Raw genomic sequence first — 24623 nt, forward strand, 5'->3', positions numbered from 1 at the left:
CTGTGGGAGGAAAGGTAGATTTTGGGGTGCCCCCTGGTATGAAGCAGTTAAGACGGGTATTGCGAAAAATAAGAGCGTGAATGAAGGCGAACATGTGACCTGGATATTAGGGGTTCCTACTTGTTAAAATTACAAGAATATACTGCTGTTGTGAAAAATACTAAGGAAAAGTATTATCAAGAAAGTATTAAGGAATCATTAAATTGTCCTAAAGAATTGTTTTCTATTGCTTGTTACGCATGATAGTGCTATTAATAGTTGTATTTCTCCTTTTCTACCAGATGAGCATGCAAGATATTTTAGTCAGAAGCTTCAGAATGTGGTATCATTTACTGGAGATAGGGATTTGGAGAGCTCATCATGGGATGAGGGTAAAAATGGAGAGAGTTTTTACCAGTAGAAAGTAGGGCGATGACATAGTTTTGGAATAAATGTCGTCCTACGGGGGCAGAGGGTGATGTTTGTTCACCAGTGTTGTTAAGAACGTTAGGAGAAGTGCTTGTTCTGCTATTATTTCTGATGAGCTTAAATTGTCAACTGTATGCCCTGTGGTAAAAGATTATAAGGTAGGTTGTACTGAATTAGCTAATTATCGGCCGATTTCTTCTCTGCCAGTTCTTGATAAATTGTTGAAACAGTCTGTTTATTTGCAATTGGATGATTTTCTGACAAGGAAAAATTTGTTGGATGAGAATCAATATGGGTTCTGTAGAGTGCATAGCACCAAGGTGCTAATAGCTGCAACTGTGGATGAGGTACGTTTGGTTTTGGATAATCTTGAAAGTTATTTTTTTGCATTTTTGGATATATCAGCAGCATTTGATACTATTGATTATGAAATTTTGGTGCAGCGCCTTGGTGCTTGTGGTCTACAGGGAACAGTGTTATTGTGGTTTCAATCGCACTTGCAGGGAAGGAAGCAAAGGGTGGCTGTGGGATATAAATTATCTGAATTGTACTCTTTTGAACTGGGAGTGTCCCAGGGCTCTGTGTTGTCAGCAGTGCTTTTTAACATCTATTTGAGGCCTTTGAGACATTTGCTGTGGGCGTTGGGGGTCTTGTTATGCATATATGTGGATGATATCATTTTTTGGAGTGTGCATAATATGATCCAGAAAATGCAGTGTGTGTTTGATGAAGTGTTGCTGTGGTTGCAATGAAATTGATTAAAGTTGAATGTGAATAAAACTGAGTTGCTTTTTTGTGAGTGCTGATGCCTCTTTTGTTTTTCTGGAGTTTGTTACCTTGTCAGGCATTTCTGTAAGAGTGTCGACTCAGGTATGGACTCGGGGTGGGGGGTTTGTTTGATGCTGTTTTTTCTTTTAGCACCTGATTTATGCTTCATTTTTAAAATTACATCTTTTGAGTCGGTTACACCATTTGCTTCAAGCAGTGGATTTTGTGAGGGTGGTGGAGGCTATGGTGTTAACTGGCCTGGATTATTGTAACATTGTATATTTGTGACCTTGTTTACTAAGGTGTGCTAGAATTAGCATGCGCTAAACACTAAAGACCCTCATATATTCCTATGGGTGTCTCTAGTGTTAGCACACGCTAAAAACGCTAGTGCGCCTATAGCACGACTTAGTAAACAGGGCCCTTGGGGTTACCAGGGACTTGTATTCATTCTTTACAAATTGTTCATAATTCAACTTACTTAAAGTGATTGAGATGGCTGCCGGTTGAATTAGGGTAAAATTTAAATTGCTACTGTTGTTCATCATGTTTTGTTTCATTATACTGCTGCATATCTGAAGATGTTATTCATCGTTATGTTCCGAATAGACATTTGTGGTCTCTGAATGCTAGAAATTTAGTTGTGCCTCCAATAAATCAATTTTGTCTGGATGTGATTAGAAAAGGAACCTTTTCTACTGTTGGACTGAAACATGAATTCCATTTGTGTCTGGCTTTTTATGCTACTATTGATACTTTGTATTTTCTTGACTGCTCACTTCTGAACTGTGGCTTGGGCTGGATTTTGAAATTTTTATGCTTGTTTTTGTTTTATATGTTTTTGAATTTGTCTGTGATTATATTATTGTACCTCGTCCTGAATAAGGGTGGATTATAAATAATAAATCTAAATCTAATCTATCAAAGGAAAAATTCCTATGAGTGTTCCCTTTGAAAATCCTACCTGCAAAGTGCACAGATACTCAAGTACCCACTGACTTTGTGTCTGCTATTTGTGCATGTTCGATATGGAGATAAAAGCATGTCAGAAGGCTTTAAAGTATAAATCTGTGCAAAATAAATTCACTTTCCCACCCTCTGATCCCAGAAACTTTCCTTTTCCCTGCAGTTAAAAATATACATGCCAAAACTGGGCAATTTTCAGAAGCCGATTTTACATCCGTAAACATGGTTACGTATACAAAATGGTTTGAAACTTGCCTTCATTATGTTTATTTATTTATTTATAACATTTGTATCCCACATTTTCCCACATATTAGCAGGCTCAATGTGGCTTACAAAATATCGTAATGGTGAACGCCAAGTACGGTAGGTATCAAACAAATACAATTAGAAAAAAGGTCAGGTAAGGTAGGGTAAATGGGTACAATAAGGGAAAGGAAATAAGAAATAAAATGTCCATTGCAATGTATGTATAGATGCATTGTAGAGTTGAGGCATTTAAGTAGAATCAATAGGGTAGGCCTTGCAAAACAGATAGGTCTTTAAAGTTCACTTGAAGTTTTGATGGTCGTGCATCGTTTTCACACTCTTTGGTAATGCATTCCACATTTGCGTACTTAAGTAAGAAAAATTGGATGCACAGGTTGATTTGTATTTGAGTCCAATGCAGCTTGGATAGTGACGGTTCAGATAAGTACGTGATGAACTGATTCTGTTTCTGGCTGGAAGATCTATTAAATCAATCATATATCCTGGGGCATCACCGAAGATTATCTTGTGGACCAGCGAGTAAATTTTGAAAGTAATGCGGTCCTTGATAGGGAGCCAGTGTAGCTTCAATCAAAGAGATTTAGCGCTATCAAATCTTTTTTTGTTGAATATCAGTCTGGCAGCTGTGTTTTGGGCTGTCTGGAGTTTTTTCATAAGCTGTACTTTACAACCCGCTTATATTCCATTGCAATAATCTGTGTGGCTCAATACCATTGATTGTGTCAAGTTACGGAATATGTCCCTCGGAAAGTAAGGTCTTATACGTTTAAGTTTCCACATAGAATAAAACATCTTTATCTTATTTATGTTAGCTAATTTACATGCTTTTATTTGGCAAAAACACTAAGTCAAGACTTTAAAAAAACTCACCATAGCAATGATGTCCTCAAGCTTTAAATGGGGTTCATCTTGATCATCCTGACAAAGGGCACTGAAAAACACCAGAATATTACATAATATCAAATATATGTTAGCAAGGATAGTACAGCAGATATGAGTGTATACAAAAGACAAGGCAAGAAGAAACTGTTGGAAGGCTATGAGTGGTAATGCTGATAATCTAGACCAGGACTACTCAATTCTGGCCCTCAAGGTCCACAAGCGTGGCAGATTCTTAGGATATCCACAGTGAATATGCATGAGAGAGATTTGTATACCAAGCATGCAGTGTATGCAAATTTCTCTCATGCATATTCATTGTGGATAGTCTGAAAACCTGGCCTGCCTCTGGATCTCGAGGACCAGAACTGATTAGCTCTGATATAGACAATAAGAACAAAAGAACTGCCATACTGGGGTCAAACCAACAGTGGCCAATCCAGTGGCAGAATCCCAAAATAAAGCAAGAGTCCATGATACTTACCCCTAAGGGATAAGCAGTGATTTTTCCCAGGTGTACCTTAATAAAAGATTATGGATTATTCTTCCAGGAATTTGTCCAAACTTTTTTCAAATTTCAGACTTAATTTAATTTATTTATTAGGATTTATTAACCGCCTCTGTGAACAGACTCACCCAAGGTGGTATAAAGCAGGTCCAGTTTAACATAAAACTTACAATTTTGTTGACATTGTAACAACAGTAAAATTTCTGTGTGCAATTTTGAGCACCATGTAGAGAATCTTGGGGAGAGTGCAGAACTAATCAAATAATTCTAAATCAGAGAGGGGTCCTAAGGCACGTAGGCACCTATGCACATACAATGAACGCCAAATTAGAACTACCGCCTGACTACAGTGTGCCCTGGTTGGTAATTCTAATTTTTACATGCGTCCGATACACGCAGCAGAAAATATTTTTTATTTTTTACCATGTGGCGCTAACCGGGTGGTAATAGGCAGTGTTCGTGTGCTGGCGATTACTGCCCGGTTAATGCGTGAGAACTTACCGCTAAGTCAATGGGTGGTGGTAATGTCTCAGGCCCAAAATGGACGCGTGCCAATTTTTATTTTGCCTCACGTCCAAAAGGTCCTTTTTGTAGGCACACTGAAAAACTGATCTGTGTGCATTCAATACATGGGCCTTCACCAGCGCAGGCCATTTTTCTGTGCGCCTTAGTAAAAGGGCCCCAGAGTGAGCAAGTCTTATGAGGTGGTTCCCCAGAAAGAATAAATTCCACAGCTTGCCTCTGAGCTACCAGTTTATCTCTCAGAAACAATGCCAATTGTGAAGGTTCAAAGAAAATATAGGTTGCATTTTTGTATTTAATCAAACATGTACAAGGAAATTTCAACAGCAATAAAATTTCTAATGCGACCATTCTAGGTCTCATAATCAGAAACTGTTTATGCCATTTCTGAGTCACTTTAGCAAAGGTCAGGAAACATACATACAGACTTTCAAGGTACAAAACAAAGTGTCTCTGTGTTTGAAATATATTTTTAAGAGCCAGTCCGTGTTTGAAATACATTTTTAAGAGCCAGTCCCAATCATAATCCAACGTCATATTCACAATCAAGGTGGCCACCACATCCTTAGATGATTCTATGAAAGCAGTCAAGTTCAAACTATCTCTGATACTGGCGACTTCACTCCCTACCTTCTTTTTAAATGGAGGAACATAAAATACTCTAGATATTTGTGAAGCTTTCAATAAGATAACATTTGAACATTTCCTGTGCTGAGATACCAGAAATACATGGGAAATTTATTGGTCTGATATGAATCGCTTAATTGACAAATTTTCTAAATCACATTATCAATTAGACTCCTGTCTTACTGCTTATATGAGACATTTCTCCTTTGTTTAGACTTAAATCTATGATAGGTTGACTATTTCATTAGCACATGACCTTTTCCCCTATTCCTGAGGGGATATTATTTTAACCCTCATACTGAAAAATAAGAAAGAATCTCAGGCTATTGTAAGTAATTATAGACCAGTGGCTTCAATACCATTTTTAGTTAAACTTAAGGAGGCTCTAGTTACCATTCAGTTGGTAAATTATTTAGATAGGTTTAATGTCTTACACCATTCTCAATCAGGGTTTCAGACACATTTTAACACAGAGACATTGCTGTATGCGTCAACATTTGAGTTGAGGGAAAAGGGACTCTTGTTATACAATTTGATCTATCGAGTGCTTTCAGCATGGTTGACCATGATTTATTGTTGAATATCTTGAACAACATTGGAATTACAGAACATGTTTTAAGTTGGTTTAGGGGTTTTCTCATGGCAAAGTCTTATTTGGTTAATTAAGATGGATGGAGCCTATTCAAAGAAATGGAATGCAGTTTACGGAGTTTCTCTGGGTTCTCCACTCTCCCTTGTCCCGTTCAATGTTCTTATGACATCTTTGGGATTTGACTTAGATTTAGCTGGTTTTAGAGTATTCAGATATGTTGTTGATATTACAATTTTAAATCCAACAACAACAGATGTTGAAGATATGAAATTGCAGATAGAGAAATGTATACTAATGGTTTCCACATGGATGGTTAATAACTGCTTAAAACTGAATAGTGAGAAGACCAAGTTTCTCTTGGTCGGTCGTAAGGAAGTTTCTTTAAAGACATGTTCTTTGGTAGTAAATGGTTTAACCTATGAACTGCAATCATCATTTAAAATTTTAGTGGTTTCTATTGATCAAAACAACAAATATGTCTTGCTTTAAAGATGTATTTGTATTAATCTGCACTTTGAATGTTATTACAGATTTGTAACCTATAAAATAATTTTCTAATAAAAAAAATAAATATATTTATTGGGATTTATTAACTGCCTTTATGAAGAGATTCACCCGGCAGTGTATAGTAGGTAAAGTTTAACATCAAAGTTGCAATTTTGTTAACAGCATAACAATAGTAAAATGAACAAATATAGACAGACACAGTGAAAGATGAAAGCAGCAAACTGAAACCTAATAATAGGACTACCACGAAACAGGATAAAAAATACACACATTTAATAGCACTGAAATTCAAATAACATATAATATGATGTAAGCATAATAGCGATGGAAGCACACAATTAGAACATTCAACATTGCTATGATACTAATGCTTTTCTACAGTACAGCTTACCGTATAGCTGAGGGGCCAAATACAGATATATAGATGGGGACAAGATACGTGGTACAGAGTCAGTTGGGATAAATACAGTTAATCAAGGTATAAGGAACTGGTCTAAGTTACAGTGGGTGTAGCAAGCTAGTCCAGGTGCAGAATGGATGTATAGTCAGTCACCCTATGTATTGAAGGTTTGGGAGAAGAGCCAGGTTTTTACCTGCTTCCTGAAGTAGAGGTAGTCTTGAGTTATACGTAGTCCCCTCTGGGAGTAAACTCCAGAGAGTGGGGGCTACTCCTGAGAAGGCTCACTGGCGGGTATCACATCGTACAATTTCTTTTGATGAGGGAACAGATAGCGATGATCCATGGAGAGGATCTTAGAGGTCTCAAAGCTGTCTAAAGGGCTAACTTATTCTTTAAGTACACTGGCCCATTTTGTCTGATGGCCTTGAAAATCAAACACAGAGTAAGGTACTGGTAGCCAGTGTAGTATTTGCAGGAAGGGTATGATGTGGTCATGCTGTTTGCATTCTATATTAGTTGGAGCTGATACAAACTTTTTTTCGTTTGACCAGTGTACAGGGCATTACAAAAGTCTAGTTGTGATGTTATCATGGCATTAAAAAATATATCAATACCCCTAGGAAGTTGGAAAACTAACTTTGTATCTCACCCACCTGTAATCTTCAAATTTCAATCAGGAAATCACTTAATAGAAATCAAACTAACGTGACCTCAAAGCTTTTTGATGTCCCATTAGTTTAATTTCTATTAAGTGATTTCCTGGTTGAAATTTGAAGATTACAGGTGGGTGAGATACAAAGTTATTTTTCAAACTTCCTAGGGGTATTGATATATTTTGATCAAGTTTGAAATTCCCTATCTAGTCTTAGAGGTTTTCTAAATTAAAAAATATATGACTTGGGAAACCTAGGAGAATGGTATTGCAAAGAGATGTTTCAGGCTTATGAATAACCTGAGGAGTGTACAGAAATATTTTACTCAGGAGAAATTTAGGTTATTAGCACAAGCCCTAATCTTGACTACAGTCGATTATTGTAATGTTATATATCCGGAATGTGCAAAACATTCAATCAGAAAATTATGAACTACTCAGAATATGGCCATTTGACTTTTGAGAAAATTTGATAGAGTATTTCCTTATTACGTTCAATTCCACTGGTTACCAGTTGAGGCCTGAATATCTTTTACATTATATGTTGATATAGTAGAACTGGAAAAGGTGCAGCGAAGGGCGACAAAAATGATAGCGGGGATGGGACGACTTCCCTATAAGGAAAGACTAAGGAGGCTAGGGCTTTTCAGCTTGAGACGGATGAGGGGAGACATGATAGAGGTATATAAAATAATGAGTGAAGTGGAACAGGTGAATGTGAAGTGTCTGTTCACGCTTTCTAAAAATACTAGGACTAGGGGGCATGCGATGAAACTACAGTGTAGTAAATATAGGAGAAAATTTTTCTTCACCCAAAGCATAATTAAACTCTGGAATTCGTTGCCGGAGAACGTAGTGAAGGCGGTTAACTTGGCAGAGTTTAAAAAGGGGTTGGACGGTTTTCTAAAGGACAAGTCCATAGACCACTACTAAATGGACTTGGGAAAAATCCACAATTTCGGGAATAACTTGTATAAAATGTTTGTACGTTTGGGTAGCTTGCCAGGTGCCCTTGACCTGGATTGGTCACTGTCGGGGACAGGATGCTGGGCTCGATGGACCTTTGGTCTTTTCCCAGTATGGCATTACTTATGTACTTAAAATTATTCAGGGCATTGCTCCAGCATATTTATGCTCACTGATTACAATAGTCTTCAAAATATGATATGCAAAATTATTTGCAATTAGCATTTCCTTTATATAAAGGACTGCCTTCCAAAAATTTTTTTTCTAGTCTTTTTTCTTACCAGGCAGCTACAATTTCGAATTTTTTGACAGCTTTGGGAACAGGATGCAGAAGAGCAGGTCTCGCATATTTTTTATCAATTTCATTCATTACCTTATATTACATTTCTTTTATTCTGTTTCTACCTTTAAAGTTCTAAACAGACAACAGATTAACAAGCCATGCATATCCCAGGAACTACAATGAATTAAAATAACAGTTCAACATTTTGACAGTACATATTTACAAAATAGAAGAGTTTTCACTGCTTTCCTAAAAACTAAGGGCTCCTTTTACGAAGCCAAGGTAGTGATTCCTGGCGCAGCAAATGCTAAGAAGCCCATTCAATTCCTATGGGCTTTGTTGCATTTGCTTCACAGGAACCTCTACTGCGGCTTGGTAAAAGGAGCTCTAAATAATCAGACAATTGTCTTATCTCAAAAGGCAAAGAATTCCAAATTTTGGTTGACTGATATGAAAATGTAAAAGTAAATAATTTCATGAATTTACCACCTTTCTTTTTTTTAAATATTTTTATTGAATCAGAGAGAAAAATACAGTAGAGTGCTGTGAGGACACTCCAACAAAACACAGTATAAGTGGCAAAAGAGTGCACACATACATAAGTCAAATTCACAAATTGCACAACAATCTACAAACTTGCCAAGTACAAATCATCTCCTCCTCTAACTCAGTTTTGTGACTTAATCCACCCCTACCATCCCACCCCCCTCCCACCCTTCCAGAGGGACACTCAAAGAGTGACAGCCTCACCAGAGGTCTCTGACGAGCACAAAGAAACATACCTGCTCCACAGATCACAGTACTGACGATGCCCTACTGAGGTGGAAAATTTAAGAGAAGTGAGCAGCCAGCTTGCCATTTCACCCATAAGGCCGTGCCAGGCAGCCAGCGACCGGGGCGGGGGGGGGGGTCGCCTCCTCCCAGGAATGTAGGATGCATAAGTCACTAGTAATATGAATTTACACTGCGCTGCAGCGAGGCCGTATTTTTCAACAATACTACAGAGTAAGACTATTCAAATGTACAACATAGCTTGCTCTCAATGACCCCCAACGCTCTGGTCCAAAATAAAGACAACGCCAGACACTCCATAAAGGAGTGTAGGAATGTACCCAGGTGCCCCCCACACTTAACACGTATGTCATCCTCCCACAGCCCCATGGCTTTCCCTTTCTGTTTAGTAGTATGCACACTGTGTAATACCCGAAACTGAATGTCCTGCAATGCCGCATTAGGGGTCATGGAGTGCACATTCTCGAATGCAATCCCCCGCTGTGCCTCTGATATGCATTCTGCAAAGTCCTGACTCCATTCCCCTTACCACCTTTCAAACTGGGAAAATGCAGGAGCCATTACATAAGGAGCTCTTTTCATATTTGTAAGGAATACATAAAAGCCAATGCCTATGCATATAAGAGGGCACTCCCCCCTTCCAAATTTTGAATATCGTACTACACAATTTAAATAATACTCTGGCTTTGACTGGTTACCAATGCAATGGCATAAGCAGTGGAGAAATTCTGTCATTCTTATTCAGGGAATAAATCAGCCACACTACAGTATTCCGTACCATCTGTAATTTCTTACATAGAGAATCCATGATTCCTAAATACACAATATTGCAATAGTCTAGTGTGACAGCAGTACAACTTGCACCACCAATCTAAACAGATCAGACTTCATATAGTTTTGGAATCTTCCTTAATTTCTGTAAAATCAAAAACAATTTCTTTACTAACAGATCTATTTGAGGCTCTATCGACATATCACTATCTATTGTTACTTCCAAAATTGTCACTGTTGGTTCAAAAACATAAGGAATACCAACAATTAAAAGAAGTTGATCTAAATGTATACTATGTTTGACTCCCACTAATAGACATTTAGGGCTCGATATTCAGACTGCAGGAGTTAGCTCAGCTAACTCCTGCAGTTGGTGCTGAGCCCAGATATTAAATGCCAGGTCATATCTGGTGACCGGCACTGAATATCCAGTTTATTTAAGCCGATATTCAACACTGATATTCATGCGGCCAACTATGGCTGCCAAACTGATACTGAAAATCGGGAGATAGCTGGTTATATCGAATGATATAACCGGCTATCTGTGAATTTTCCATGTGTCATGGCTGGCCATTTCCCACTGAAAATTCACGGATAGACGGTTATGTGGCATTTAATCAACCAGGTGCCAATCCTGGCCAGTTAAATGCTTTTGAATAAGGGAGGGGGGTAGCCTTTTCCTTATTTAACTTCAAAAATGTGTATCATCCAAACATCTATTAAAGCAACATTTGTGCAACATATACTTAACATCTTCCACCACAGAATAAACAGGGATTGTGACAATAATATCGTCCATGTAATTAAAAGCCTGGAACCCAGAAGTCTCTAAAACTAGTCCCAGCTGAGTACATTACATTACATAAAATAGGGTAAAAGGAGGAACTCTGTGGCACTCCACATGAAAGTGCTGAGTTGAAGATAACTCTCTAGCCATCTTAACCTTATCTAATCTCTTAGAAAGAAAACCCTGAAACCAATTCCACAGATTCCCAATAATCCCAATTTCATTCACCTTATCTCCAGCGCCAAGGAAAGCAAACAGAAATGCTTTACCTTAATATGTTAGTTGTTGCTTTTCTTTCTTGGGGTAGAAGGTCAGGATCTCGCAAAACTTCTTCTAGTAAATTGACAACATTCATTTTCATCTCATTATTTAACTCAAAATCCTACAAAAGAAGAGCATTACAAATCAATTTACATTGCATTTTTTTCTTGATTTTTCCTCATGGAATAAAAAGTAGCAGAACAAAGATACAAATATCAACCTTATTTCTACTATGGAATGTCTTAAAATTTCCATGAAAACAAAATTATAATTTCTTTCCCTGCAGAATATTTAAAAAATGTACAGGTACATATCATCATTCAATGCAGCCCATGCATACAGATTAATCATTTTACCTATATGAGGGCAGTTGTCAAAGTCAGTAAAAGAGTAAGTTGTCATTTAAAATACGCAGGGCTGGCTCAACAAATCCAACAACTCGTTGATGCAAGGTAATAGGTAAGTATCTTTCATCATAATGTTGTTCAATTTGCGGTAGTCGATGCAAAATCATATGGACCCATTCTTTTCCCTAATAATGACTGCTGGAGATGCTCGTGGACTAATGCTGGGCTCCAGAAAGCCTTGAATGACTAAATCTTGAACATGCTTCTTAAATTCATTGTACAAGTGCAGTGCCATCTGTCTACACTCTTGTTTAATGTTGAGGTGTCCCGATGTTGATGGTGTGATAGATCCAATTAGTCTAACTGATATCATTGCTGTCCTTACAGAAGACATGGTGGTGCCTGTGTAGGAGCAGCTTGAGTTCATGACTTTGCTCTGCCGTCAACCCAGCCCAGTCAATCTTCACTGCCAGCGTCCAGGCAAACTCCTCAGGGTCCTCATTCTTCACATCAACTTGACATTTTCTCATTACTGCCGTGCTTTGCTTTCCAGCTGAAGCTGAACTGGAGAGATGCTAGAACCTTCTCTAGCTGAAAGAACTCATTTTCATTCTGGGCCTTAGCTTGACCTGCCACAACCCCGAATTTAGAAATCACATGGCTGTCTCCATCCCAGTTACCACTCCCGGGGTTTCCACATGCTCCCGCAAACTGGTGCAGCTGGCCAACAGCATGGATTCCGACAATGGCAGCAGTACCACATTTCTCCGGCCCACCAACTTCACAAAGCCAATTCTCTTTCACTATTTTTTACTTCTCGCCATATTTTGCATACCTCTTCTCGTCAGAGCCAATTATCCATAAGCAGATCCTAGTTCAGTTCTTGCAAACTGTTCATGGACTCTCTGGTAGGCAGCACGTCAAACAGTCTGACCCATGCAGGTTATGTCAGCCTCAATGCAGCCCAAAATAGGAATGTTTTCTCTGTTGATGGCAGATAACTTCACCAAAGCATTTCTTAACTCTCCCCTCCATGTACCATCCAAAGAAACTTGTAGCAATGGTTGACACTTCCGACCTGGTATCCAGGCAGCACTGCACCATCACTCCTCCAATCTGGACCTACACCACTGGGCTAGTTCCAACAGTCTTGTCCCCAGTTCTGCTAGGGGCATATTCTAATCCTTTCTGCAATCAAATGGCTGGAGAAGGCAACGCCTTAGAAGTGGATGGTATAGCTTTGGCTGCAGACCCTACCTGTGGCATCTTAGTTACTGTCACCAGAGCAGCTGCGCAGGATGTTATCTTGCCTGACACTGTTGCACTTGACACAGCATCTGATAAGCCCCGGTAGACCTGGCCCAGGCTACATCTGACGTATTGTTCCTGACCTTCTTGCTCCGGTACTGTCTTGCAATGTGCCTATGCCTGGTTTATTTCCTACCTTGCCCACTGCTCTTACATTGTACAGACTACCCAGTCTGATTTGGTCCATTTTTCTCTTAGCTCTGGTGTACCACAAGGATCCATCCTGTCTTTGTTATTCAATGTTTTCCTAGCACCCCTTTTGATTCTAGTTCACTCTCTTGCATTTACCACATTTGTCTATGCTGACGACATTCAGTTACTCTACATCCTTGATCCACTAAATCCTCAAGACATCTCTGTTCTCAATGCCAAACTCACACAGGATCACTGACTGGCTCCAGGATAATAAACTGACTTTGATCCAAAGAAATCTAACCTTCTCTTCTTTAGCAGAAATAAAGACATTCCTCTTGCCTTACCAGTACTTCTTTGTGATATTCCCATCCCTCTGGCTTCCAGCATACGGATTCTTGGAGTCATCCTCAATGACAAATTGACTTTTCACCAATAACTTTCTAATGTCATTTGCAGGTCATTTTAGAAATTAAAACTGATCCGCTCCATTCGCTACCTACTCCAGCCATCAGCACTTAATGTCCTTGTTCATTCTTTGGTCATTAATCAACTTGACTATTGTAACTCGCTCTATGAATCTCTAACGTCTAAGGATCTCTACCGGATACAACATATCCAAAATAGTGAGAATCAATAGCCTTGATTCTCGTCAGCTTTTCTTGTAGGGCATATGCAAAAGCTCAAATATCGTCTCCTGAAGCATGTCTCTGGTCATAGAATTCCTTTACTTTAATGAACACTGGAACCTTATCCTCGTAGACAGTGCTCAACACCTCGAATAGGTCATCCACACTTTTCTGGGACCCAGGAGCCATGAACCTTGCCATGTCACGGGGGCCTGGCCCACCAGGTGATCCTTCACCAACTCCAGCTGATCCTCAGGGGGGATTTGGAGCACTTTCAGCGTGACTTTGGTGCGCTCAATCCAATCTTCAATGGTGTAGTCACTGTGCTTCTTTGGAGTCCCAGCAAAGTCAGGGATCTTCTTATCCAGCAGCACATACATTGCCGTACTTTGTGGTTCCTCTAGGAATAGTTCCAAGAGCTGCTGCTGCTCCTCCTGCATTCTTCGCAATGCTTCCTCTTACTTCTAGAACTCTTCCTCCTGTCTTTGCCACCTCTCTTGATGCTCCACTTCCTGTTGCTGCAGCCACTCTCGATAGGTGATCCACTTATCTCACAGCTCACGCATCGAGACGTCCATGTCAGCTTCCTGGATTGCCCCCAAACTCATTGGGGAAATAAAGGTCATGCTCAGGGACCTTCTGCTTACCACTACAGGGCTGGACACGCTCCCAAAAGCTCAAAACTGTATCCTGTCTGTGACGCCAAAACTGACTCTGTAGTGCCCCCTAGGTTTCGGCGGAACCTTTTCTCAGTGCAATAGCTTAAGCAACTATTGATCACAGCGGTAATGGTGGACAGGTCTCCCCTGAGAAAAGGCCCACTTGCACACAACACTATGTCACTAGTAAAGTTAACCAGAATAATGTTCAGGAGTGTATCAGCTCTCGCGATCATGAGTCAGAAGCCTTAGTAACAGTTTCTCTTAACTCTTATGAAACTTTGTTACACATTGTCCATGCCATTTAATTTTGTTTTCAGAGCATCATATAAATAGCTAGCATCTGGTCCTCTTAAGAATAAAACCCCAAAGTTATATAATGTTTACAACTTCCAAACTCCTCAAACACCTGACCATTCAGTTATAGCATTTTTCTCTGTTTCCCAGGTATGTGTTTATTCAGTTTTCACTTTCTTATCTAGCTCAACTCCTGAAGACAGGAACCCAATTACCCAGTCACCAAGCCATGCAGCTGGCAGCTTCAGATAAGTTCTTGCTACTGCTTTATTCCCTATTCAAGCCTACTCTGTTTCCTTAGAACCAGTTGCTTTGTGGTAAACTCACTTTTCTTCTGTGTCTGTTCTTTTAAAACAGGCTAACTACAGCCAGAAGCAACCGACTCACCTGTGCACAGGTAAATTTATGCATTATAGTGTTTTCCCTCTGTAGTGTCCAAACCAGAGTACTCAGCTTTGTAAAAGAAAACAAGGGAAAACTAAAAAAAAAATGCACACTAAAGTTTTTAACAGAATCTTCTTTCTTCACTGGCTTGTAGCTTGCTTGCAGAGGGTACCATAGGAATCAGGAACAGGCACAAGGAACCGCAGAGATCAGGAACAGCAGCCAGAGGTAAGGACTGCCTTACTACTAAAAACCAACAAAAGAAAAACTTTTCTCCCTGTGTAGTGCCTAAAGTGTGCCCTGTCTCCTCAGCAGAGACCTATTTGTAGTTAGCTAACCAAAGAAAACAAAGATATAAGCATATGTCCCTGATTCTTCTCCTACCCGGCCAAGAAGTGTCTCCCCCTGGGCAAGGAAAGGGGTTTCCCTGCTTCCAACCCTACAATTTTCACTTGCAGATTTCTGTTTCCACAACTAGGGCTGTCCCATGAGTAAGCTTGGCCACTGCTTTAAGCCTGGCTACCAAGGAGAAGTGCAGCGCTACTCATAAAAGTGCCCAAGGAATTTGCCAACAGAGAATGCTTTTGAACTATTTTCTTGCACTGGCAAAAGCCCTAATTGGGCTCAAAGCCTGACATTCCTGTAGCCACTATCAACAACAACTTCTCTGTCCCAAAGCTAGCTCCAACTGCTGTGCAGCAGCCCAAGCCATTCTTGTGACAACAGGTCCTCTCTGACACTGTTCCACTCCCCAACAGCCAATCAGCACCTAGCTTATAAAATGTATGGTTTCTCCCAGAACCACAGAACTCTGAGCTTGTAGTTCTCAGCTCCATTTTCAACCCCTGAATCCCCATAGATTATAATGGGAAAAATATAGTTTTTATAATTTTAATCATAAAATTAATATCAATCACCACCAAGTTTGCTACCCTACTACTACTACTACTTAACATTTCTAGAGCGCTACTAGGGTTACGCAGCACTGTGCAGTTTAACAAAGAAGGCCAGTCCCTGCTCAAAGGAGCTTACAATCTAAAGGACGAAATGTCAAGTTGGGGCAGTCTAGATTTCCTGAATATGGTAAGGTATGGTGGTTAGGTGCTGAAGGCGACATTGAAGAGGTGGGCTTTGAGCAAGGATTTGAAGATGGGCAGGGAGGGGGCCTGGCGAATGGGCTCAGGGAGTTTATTCCAAGCATGGGGTGAGGCGAGGCAGAAAGGGCGGAGCCTGGAGCTGGCAGTGGTGGAGAATGTATATAAGCAGCAGTTTGAGGAGTATTAGTGCAGACGAGAAGAAGGAGATGAGAGGAGAAGACGAACAGAGAAGGGAGACTCCAGAAGGCTAGAGAGAGAGGATGGCCCCTTAACAAGGGCATGAACTCAAAAGGAGGGAATGAACACATCCTCCTGGACGGAATAAACTCATCCTCCTTATTGTATAACTGGAGGGGATACACGCAACCTCCTGGAGGGAATAAACTCATCCTCCAAAACATAAACTGGAGGGAATGGACTCATCCTCCTATAAGTGAACATGAATCCTGAAGACTGTTTTCCAACTTTCTCCCAAGGAAGGAACTTCAGGAAACAAGAACAGAACCTGAAACCAATTCACAGCATTCAGACAATCATACAGGGAGGGCTCATGGCTTCATTTGCTATGACTAAAGGAAAGAAAATTACTAAGGTAAGAACCTAATTTTCCCTTCCTTGTCATCAAGCAGATGAAGACATTACGTATGGGATGTAACAAAGCAATCCCTATAAAGGGTGGGAACAGGTCACACCACGCGCTAGCACTTGTGCTCCAAAACGCGCATCCCTCCTAGCAGCCACATCCAGCCTGTAATGTCGGGCAAAAGAGAGCTTAGAAGCCCATGTTGCTGCATTGCATATCTCTTGATGAGAGAGTGCTCCAGTTTCAGCCCAAGAGGAAGAAATCGCTCTGGTAGAATGCGCCTTAAAGGCTACAGGCGGAGACCGGCCGGCAAGCAGATAAGCTGAAAAGATAGTTTCTTTGAGCCAGCGGGCAATAGTGGCTTTAGACGCTGGAGACCCTCTGTGAGGACCTGATAGCAAAACAAACAGATGATCATAGATCCTGAAAGAGATAGTAACTCGCAGATACTGCAGCAGAGTCCTGCGCACATCCAACAGGTGCAACTGCCCAAAAGATTCTGGAAACTCCTCCTTATCAAAGTAGGGCAAGAAAATAGGCTGGTTTAGGTGAAACGCTGAAACCACCTTAGGCATGAAGGAAGGCACGGTCCGAACCGTGACCCCGGACTCTGAGAATTGCAGAAATGGGTCTCTACAGGACACCGAAGCGGCTCAAAAGGAGAAGCCTGCAGGGCCTTCAAAACTAGCCCCAGGTTCCAAGCTGGACAGGGTGCTCGCACGGAAGGTCAGAGCCGAAGCACCCCACTAAGAAACCGTGCCACATCTGGATGAGCAGCTAAAGACACGCCTTCAACCTTACCACGAAGGGAGGCCAACGCTGCCACTTGCAGCTGCAGGGAATTATAGGCCAAGCCTATTTGTACACCATCCTGCAAAAAGTCCAGAATCGGCGAGACAGGAGCCCGCATGGGTGTGATTGCTTTTGAAGCACACCAAGACTCAAACTGGTGCCAAATCCTGGCATAAGCCACGGAAGTGGAAAGCTTGCGGGCCTGCAGGAGAGTGGAAATGACTGTGTTTGAATAGCCTTTGTCCCTCAATTGCGCCCTCTCAATCGCCATGCCATAAGACCAAAGCGGCATGCGTCCTCCATGGCTACCGGGCCCTGTGACAACAGGTTCAGTACCAGAGGTAAAGGAAGGGGAGCCTCCACTAGCATCTGTCGGAGGTCCGCATACCAAGGCCTCCTGGTCCAATCCGGGGCGATGAGGACCACTTCTCCTGGGTGCAGCCGAATCCGCAGGAGCACGCGCCCTATCAAGGGCCACAGAGGGATCACATATAGTAGGCCCAGAGGCCAGGGCTGAGTCAAGGCATCCAACCCTGCCGAGCGAGGATCTCTCCGTCTGCTGAAGAAGCACGGGACTTTGGCATTTGAACTTGTCGACATAAGATCCATCACGGGCTTGCCCCATTTGGCACATATCTGCAGGAATACTTCGTCTGCTAGTTCCCATTCTGCTGGATCGATCTGATGCCTGCTTAGATAATCGGCTTGCACGTTGCTCTGACCTGCAATGTGAGCTGCCGACAGAAACTGAAGATGCAGCTCGGTCCAGTGGCAAATCTGTTCAGCCTGCGCAGCCAGTGCTCTGCACTGAGTGCCGCCTTGTTGATTTATGTAGGCCACTGCTGTTGTGTTGTCCGACATCACTCTGACAGCCAATCCTTCCAGGGTCACTTGAAAGGCCAGAAGCGCCTGAAACACTGCTTTCAACTCCAGGCGGTTGATGGAGCATTCCGACTCCTCGGGTGTCCATAGACCCTGGGCATGCTTCCCCTTGCAATGTGCGCCCCAGCCCTTCAGGCTGGCATCTCCTACTACTAGACACCAATCGGGGAGCGCCAGCGGCATTCCTCACCACAGCATACTGTCTGAGAGCCACCGCTCCATGCTGAGTCGGGCCACAGGGAGCCAAGAAAGTCTGCACTGATAATCCTGAGAAACTGGAGACCATCTTTGAAGTAGGGAATACTGTAGAGGTCTCAGGTGCGCTCTCGCCCAGGGCATCACTTCCAATGTGGCTGTCATCAATCCCAGCAGCTGGACAATGTCCCAAGCTCGCGGGCGGGGCATCCTCAGGAGCAGATTCTGAAGCTTGCACCGCCTTAGCTCAGGTAGGTATACATAGCCCGAGTCTGTGTCGAACCTGGTCCCCAAATATTCTAGAGATTGCGAGGGGGTCAGGTGACTTTTGACCATATTGACGACCCAGCCTAGAGATTGAAGTACTGACACCACTCTGGCTGTAGCTTGATAGCTCTCTGTTACAGAGTCTTCTCTGATGAGCCAGTCGTCTAGGTACGGGTGAACCTGATACCTTCTCGCCTGAGCAATGTAGCTACTACCACCATTACCTTCGAAAAGGTTCGGGGCGCTGTGGCGAGGCCAAAAGGCAAGGCCCGGAACTGGAAATGTTTTCCCAACACCGCAAATCTCAGAAACTTCTGGTGCGGGGGCCAAATTGGTATGTGCAAGTAAGCTTCTTTCAGGTCTAGAGACGTGAGAAACTCTCCTGGCTGTACCGCAGCAATGACGGAGCGCAGGGTTTCCATGTGGAAATGCTGCACTCTCAGGGACTTGTTTAATTCTTTTAAGTCCAGAATAGGGCGAAAAGACCCACCTTTTCGTGGCACCACAAAGTAGATGGAGTATCGGCCGTAGCCGTGTTCGGCGGGAGGTACCGGGGACACGGCCCCTAACTGAATCAGACCTTGCAAAGTCTCCTCTACCGCCGCCCGTTTGGCGGCAGAACCGCATCGGGGCTCCACAAACACGTCTCTTACTGGGGCGTTGAATTCTATTCTGTCGCCATCTCTGCTCAGGTCCAGAACCCACTGATCTGAGGAAATATTGGCCCACTCCTCAGCAAAGAGGGAAAGACGTCCTCCGATGACAGGAAGCGAGGATGGGGCCGGCGCACCATCATTGAGAGGGTCGCCCCTGAACTCCAGGCCTAGAGCCGGTGGCTGCGGAACGCTTGTCTGAGTGAAAGGAGTTCCTCTGCTGAAAAACGGGCACGAGAAGTGAACCCAGCAGAACGCCCTGGGCGGTACCTTCTAGCTTCACGGAAGCGAGGTCTTAAGAGGAGTGGACCGCCTGGCCCTTGGAGGAAGGCCTCGGCCTATCTTCGGGCAAGCGCTGGGGTTTAGGATCTCCCAGGCCTTTAACAATTTTCTCCAACTCCTCACCAAATAGGAGAAGGCCTTGAAAGGGCAACTTCACCAACCTTTGCTTAGAGGCCATGTCCGCTGCCCAATGTCGTAGCCAAATAAGACGGCGAGCCACCACTGCTACTGCCATTTGTTTAGCCGAAGCTCTGACAATATCATAAAGGGCATCAGTCAAAAAGGACAAGGCCGACTCCAGCCGCGGAGCCACATCCGAGAAGGGCTCCGCTCCATCTCCGGGCTGTTCCACTGCTTGTTGCAACCACGCCAGACAGGCTCTAGCAGCATAACAACTGCATGCAGACGCCCGAACAGTAAGACCTGCAATTTCAAAGGACCGTTTAAGTGCTGCTTCCAGCCTACGGTCTTGTATATCCTTCAGGGCAACTCCTCCTTCCACAGGGAGGGTAGTTCTCTTTGTCACCGCAGTGACTAGGGCATCTACTTTAGGCATTGCAAAGCGAGCCAAATGCTCCTGACGCAGAGGGTATAATTGCCCCATAGCCCTGGAAACTTTCAAAGGTCCCTCGGGGTCAGCCCACTGAGCGGAAATAAGCTCTTGGATGGAGTCATGCAAAGGAAAGGCTTGAGCAGGCTTTTTGGTACTAGCCATCCTAGGATTCACAGAGGAGGCTGTACCACTGTCAGGCTCTTCAATAGAAAGGACCTGTAGGGCATCTGAAATAAGCGCTGGCAGCTCATCACGGTGGAAAATCCTCACCGCGGAGGGATCATCCAGATCCTGTGGTAATTCTGCACCTGACTCTGGCTCCTCAGACCACGAAGGCCTGCCAGAACTCTCCGAATCCTCACAGCCCGGCCACGGGGGGGGGGGGGGGGGGGGGGGGGGGGGGGGGGGAGAAAGGAGGTGCACCACAATCTGAAGGGGAATTAGCCTTTCTACGCTTTTCTTTATGCCAATTATCAGGGAAAATAGCCTCAGCGGGCAGTCCCAGGCCAGAATCCACCGGGGGGGGGGAAACAATAGAAGGGGCCTCAGATGACCCTTGAGGGAGAACTCTTTTCCGCATGTATGCTTTATGCAATAATAACACAAAATCAGGGGAGAAAAACTCGCCCTGGGCACCCAGATCCCGTCCGGGGCTAGTCGCTCCCTGAATAGCCTCAATTCGAGTTCCCCCCCCCCCCCCCGGGCTCAGGGCTCTCCATCTCTACGGAGGCCGCGCCATGTGGCGAATTCAAAATGGCATCCGCTGACAGCTCTGAGCGGGAAGAATCATCGCTCGCCATGCTCAGGCTGGCTCTTACACCTGTACAGCACGATTTACAGAGCTTCGCTGCTGATTTGCGCTTGCCACACCAGGAACCGCTTTACATTCTCTGCCGCCATCGCCAAAAATGGCGGGAAAATTCAAAATGGCGGTTTTGCGCCAAAAACGCCCCGATCGCGGGCCCACCCCGGAGGAGTTAGAAAACACGCTTACCTCACCGGACAGAGTATCACAGCTCCGGTCCCATAGAAGAATCAAAGGAAAACCTCTGTTCCATTTTTTTTTAACGCTGTGAGAAAAGCAGAGGTAATAAGAACTCCGGGGGCTCAGATGAGTGGGAAAGGCAGGGAAAGGCGAACCAATGTGCCTGCATCCACTGAGTGGGAAAGGACAGGGAAAAGCAAGCTAATATGTCCACATCCACGGGGGCATGGGTAAGGCAGGGAAAGGGCTAACATGTGCCTTCAAAGTGAAGCTGCTATAGCCTCTAACACCCCGGCTAACAACTGGCAAGCCATGAGCCACCCCCAGGCAGATTTTTGATGGCGCTCAAAGAAGCTGCAGCCACCCTGCTTGGGGAGATAGAGAACACTGAAGAGGCAGTGGAGCTGGCTGGCCATGAGGCACTGTGAAAAGTTGAGTGCTCTCTATCTCTCCCTGCTGGTTGATGGACACAACCCATACATAATGGCTTCATCTGCTTGATGACAAGGAACGAGTGCATTTGTAGGTTAGTAGGAGAAGCTTGAACTGTATGCGGTACCTAATCGGAAGCCAGTGCAGTGACTTGAGGAGAGGGGTGATATGAGTATATCGGTCCAGGCGGAAGTTAAGACGTGCAACAGAGTTCTGAACGGACTGAAGGGGGGATAGATGGCTAAGTGGGAGGCCAGTGAGGAGTAGGTTGCAGTAGTCAAGGCGAGACGTAATGAGAGAGTGGATAAGAGTTCGGGTGGTGTGCTCAGAAAGGACAGGGCGAATTTTGCTAATGTTGTAGAGGAAGAAGCGACAGGTCTTGGCTATCTGCTAGATATGCGCAGAGAAGGACAGGGAGGAGTCGAAGATGACTCCAAGGTTGCGGGCAGATGAGACAGGGACGATGAGGGTGTTATCAACTGAGATAGAGAGTGGCGGGAGAGGAGAAGTGGGTTTGGGTGGGAAGACAATAAGCTCGGTCTTGGCCATGTTCAGTTTCAGGTGGCGGTTGGTCATCCAGGCAGCAATGTTGGATAAGCAGGCCGATACCTTGGCCTGGGTTTCCGCAGTGATGTCTGGTGTGGAGAGATAAAGCTGGGTGTCGTCGGCATAAAGATGATATTGGAAACCTAACCTTCCACCCTTCCCTCAGAACTCCTTATGGTTTTAAATCTTCAAAAAAACCTGACACCTCGGATACCGCATAATTTCTACGCAAAAATACTTGAAAATAACAACAAAATTCCCTGATAGCTGCATAAATGATCAAAAAAATTCCACACTAAGGGGTATGTTTACTAAGGTGCGTTAGCATTTTTAACGCACCTATACGTTTCTATGGGTGCATTAGCATTTAATGTGCATGCACCATTTATGCACATTAAAAACGCTAATGTGCCCATAGCGCCGCTTAGTAAATATAGGCGTAAGAGCTATAACTGACAGAAACCCCAAACATACGTTCTAGAGTCCGCCAGCCTTCTTATCCTGAAATTCCCACTTCGCTAGCAAAAATAACATTTTTCCAAGACCAGACCCCATGTTCCACTTGAGGGAAGTCCCTAGAGACTCCTACCACCAAAAAGAATGTACTTTTCCCCAGTGCCTCAGCAAACTTGGAACCCAAATCACATTTTAATAATTAAAATAAAGATACCAAAGGCCCACAGCACCTCTTACCTGGCTCCCAATATGCCAAAGATGCCACCTCCACCTCCAAATTCAGTCACTCCATGCTGCTGGAAAAACACCTGCGATCTCTCCAGAGCTCTGCCGGGCAGGCCCAAAAATTGAGGCACCCGGCTTCACTTTGGGCCTACCTCGAGCTCCAGAGCCATACTGAGCATGTGCAAAAATTTGCATATGCGCAGTTTGCTTTAGCCCTAGCAGACTGGGCCAAAGCAGGCCATTTTCCTGCCAGACAGCCTCCTGTCTTCAGTATTCGCGGCAGCATACCGTTGTGCCTGCTGAGATTTTGCACACCTTCAGCCCCGGACACATTCTAGACCTGTTTCAGATCTCAAAAATATCGGGACAGTTACGGGTCAGCCCTGGAATGACCAGGACTGGCCAGCATTGCCCTGCAGCAAACACATCCCGCCCAGAGCCTTCAGAACCCCCCCCCCCCCCCACAAGTAGATTAAAAAAAACAACAACTTTATATTAAAAAAAACAAACAAACCCTGCTCATATAAGCAATCAAATGAAACTGAGATACAGTGGCCTCTCTTTTGCAGGAGAATAGGCTTCTTGTACTGTATGGTACCTAGTGAGTTTTAACTTTGAATGAGGAATGTAGAATTACCTGTGAGTGTTTGAAGACCCAGTGACGTAAGACATTCAGAACTCTATTAGTTGCTGCTCGGCGTATTATGAATTCCTTGTCACACATTCGTTCAGAGTTGTTAAATCCTATAAGAAAAAAAATTGCCTTTATTTGTTGGTTTCTTCATTTCACGCATTTAACTGGTGCCCTTATTTATGACACATTGCAAAAACATGCTAGTCCATAAATATGGGCTAAAGTTATTAAAGCACACTACCACATTAGCAAGCACTAACACACATTAACATGTATTTCTATTGCAGGTCCCATTTTATTTATTTATTCATGACATTTATACCACACATTAGCCTGAAATCATATATTTAATGGGACCTATCTATATAAATAAAACCCACCTCAAACGTTCTGAAGCTCACCCCATGGCAGTGAAGCACTCAACTCCTGTACTGTTCAGTAGGCTAGGCTATGACCTATGAGGACCACTCACCCTCACTCATAGACCCGGCCCTCCGCCACGCCCCATCTGCACATAAAACGCACCCTCAACATTCTAAACCTGACTTTGTGGCTTCAGAGTTCGTAAGTTCGAAGCTCTGTAACCACTTTTAACGATCAGGTATCTGTGCCCCGCCCTCACGTCAAAACGTTATGACGTCGAGGGCGGGTACTAATGACCACAACTACACTCGCTGACATAGGCCCTGCCCATCCCCCTACCCTCCACATCCACACACGTCACTCCCTTCCTCCATCCGTCCCACTTCAACCCCCCTCACGCCCCTCCCACCGAGTTCACCCCTCCCTCCGATTTGAACACCCTCCCGGAGTCCCTTCCTGTTTCTGCCCTCCCTTCGTGTTCCTTCAAAACCTCCCCCGAAGCCTCTGGCTGCTGCCCACCACCCCAGGTCACTCGCTCACTCCCCCACCCAGGTCACCGCACCGCCCACAACTTTGCCGCTCCACCCGCCTCCCCCCCTTTTCTAAGAACGCCCCACGCCCCCTCCATTGAACTAACACAGCCAATACCTCAGAAACGCAGAAGTACAGAACATTGCTTCTCTTCGGCTCTTCTTCTCTCCCCACCCTTCCGGAACTTACGTCACACGAGGGCGGGACAAAAGGAGGGAAGAAGACCCGAAAGGAAGCGATGTGTTGTACTGTTGCGTTTCTCAGGTATTGGCTGTGTTACAAAAGGGGGGGGAGGCATGTGCAGCGGCAAAGTTGTGGGCGGTGCGGTGACCTGGGTGGGGGAGTGACCGACCGACCTGGGGTGGTGGGTAGCGTCCACAGGGACGGAGGAAGGCGCGGAGAATCGGTGACCGATGATCTCGGGGGCTGGGACG

At 43.9% G+C, this 24623-nt stretch overlaps 1 protein-coding gene across 1 annotated transcript in view; it reads right to left on the reverse strand.

Moving 5' to 3' along the window:
• Positions 1-23405, reverse strand: part of LOC115459311 (ras-specific guanine nucleotide-releasing factor 2-like) — a gene marked incomplete at both ends in the record, with an annotated part of 71820 nt that extends 48415 nt beyond the window's left edge. Inside the window, 3 exons of the mRNA XM_030189157.1 lie at positions 3281-3341; positions 10966-11078; positions 23299-23405. Of these exons, the coding sequence (XP_030045017.1) occupies positions 3281-3341; positions 10966-11078; positions 23299-23405 (281 nt within the window). The remainder of the gene's footprint in view (positions 1-3280; positions 3342-10965; positions 11079-23298) is intronic.
• Positions 23406-24623: the final 1218 nt, after the last annotated feature.

The sequence above is a fragment of the Microcaecilia unicolor genome, unplaced genomic scaffold (assembly GCF_901765095.1).
Source record: "Microcaecilia unicolor unplaced genomic scaffold, aMicUni1.1, whole genome shotgun sequence".
NCBI lineage: Eukaryota > Metazoa > Chordata > Amphibia > Gymnophiona > Siphonopidae > Microcaecilia > Microcaecilia unicolor.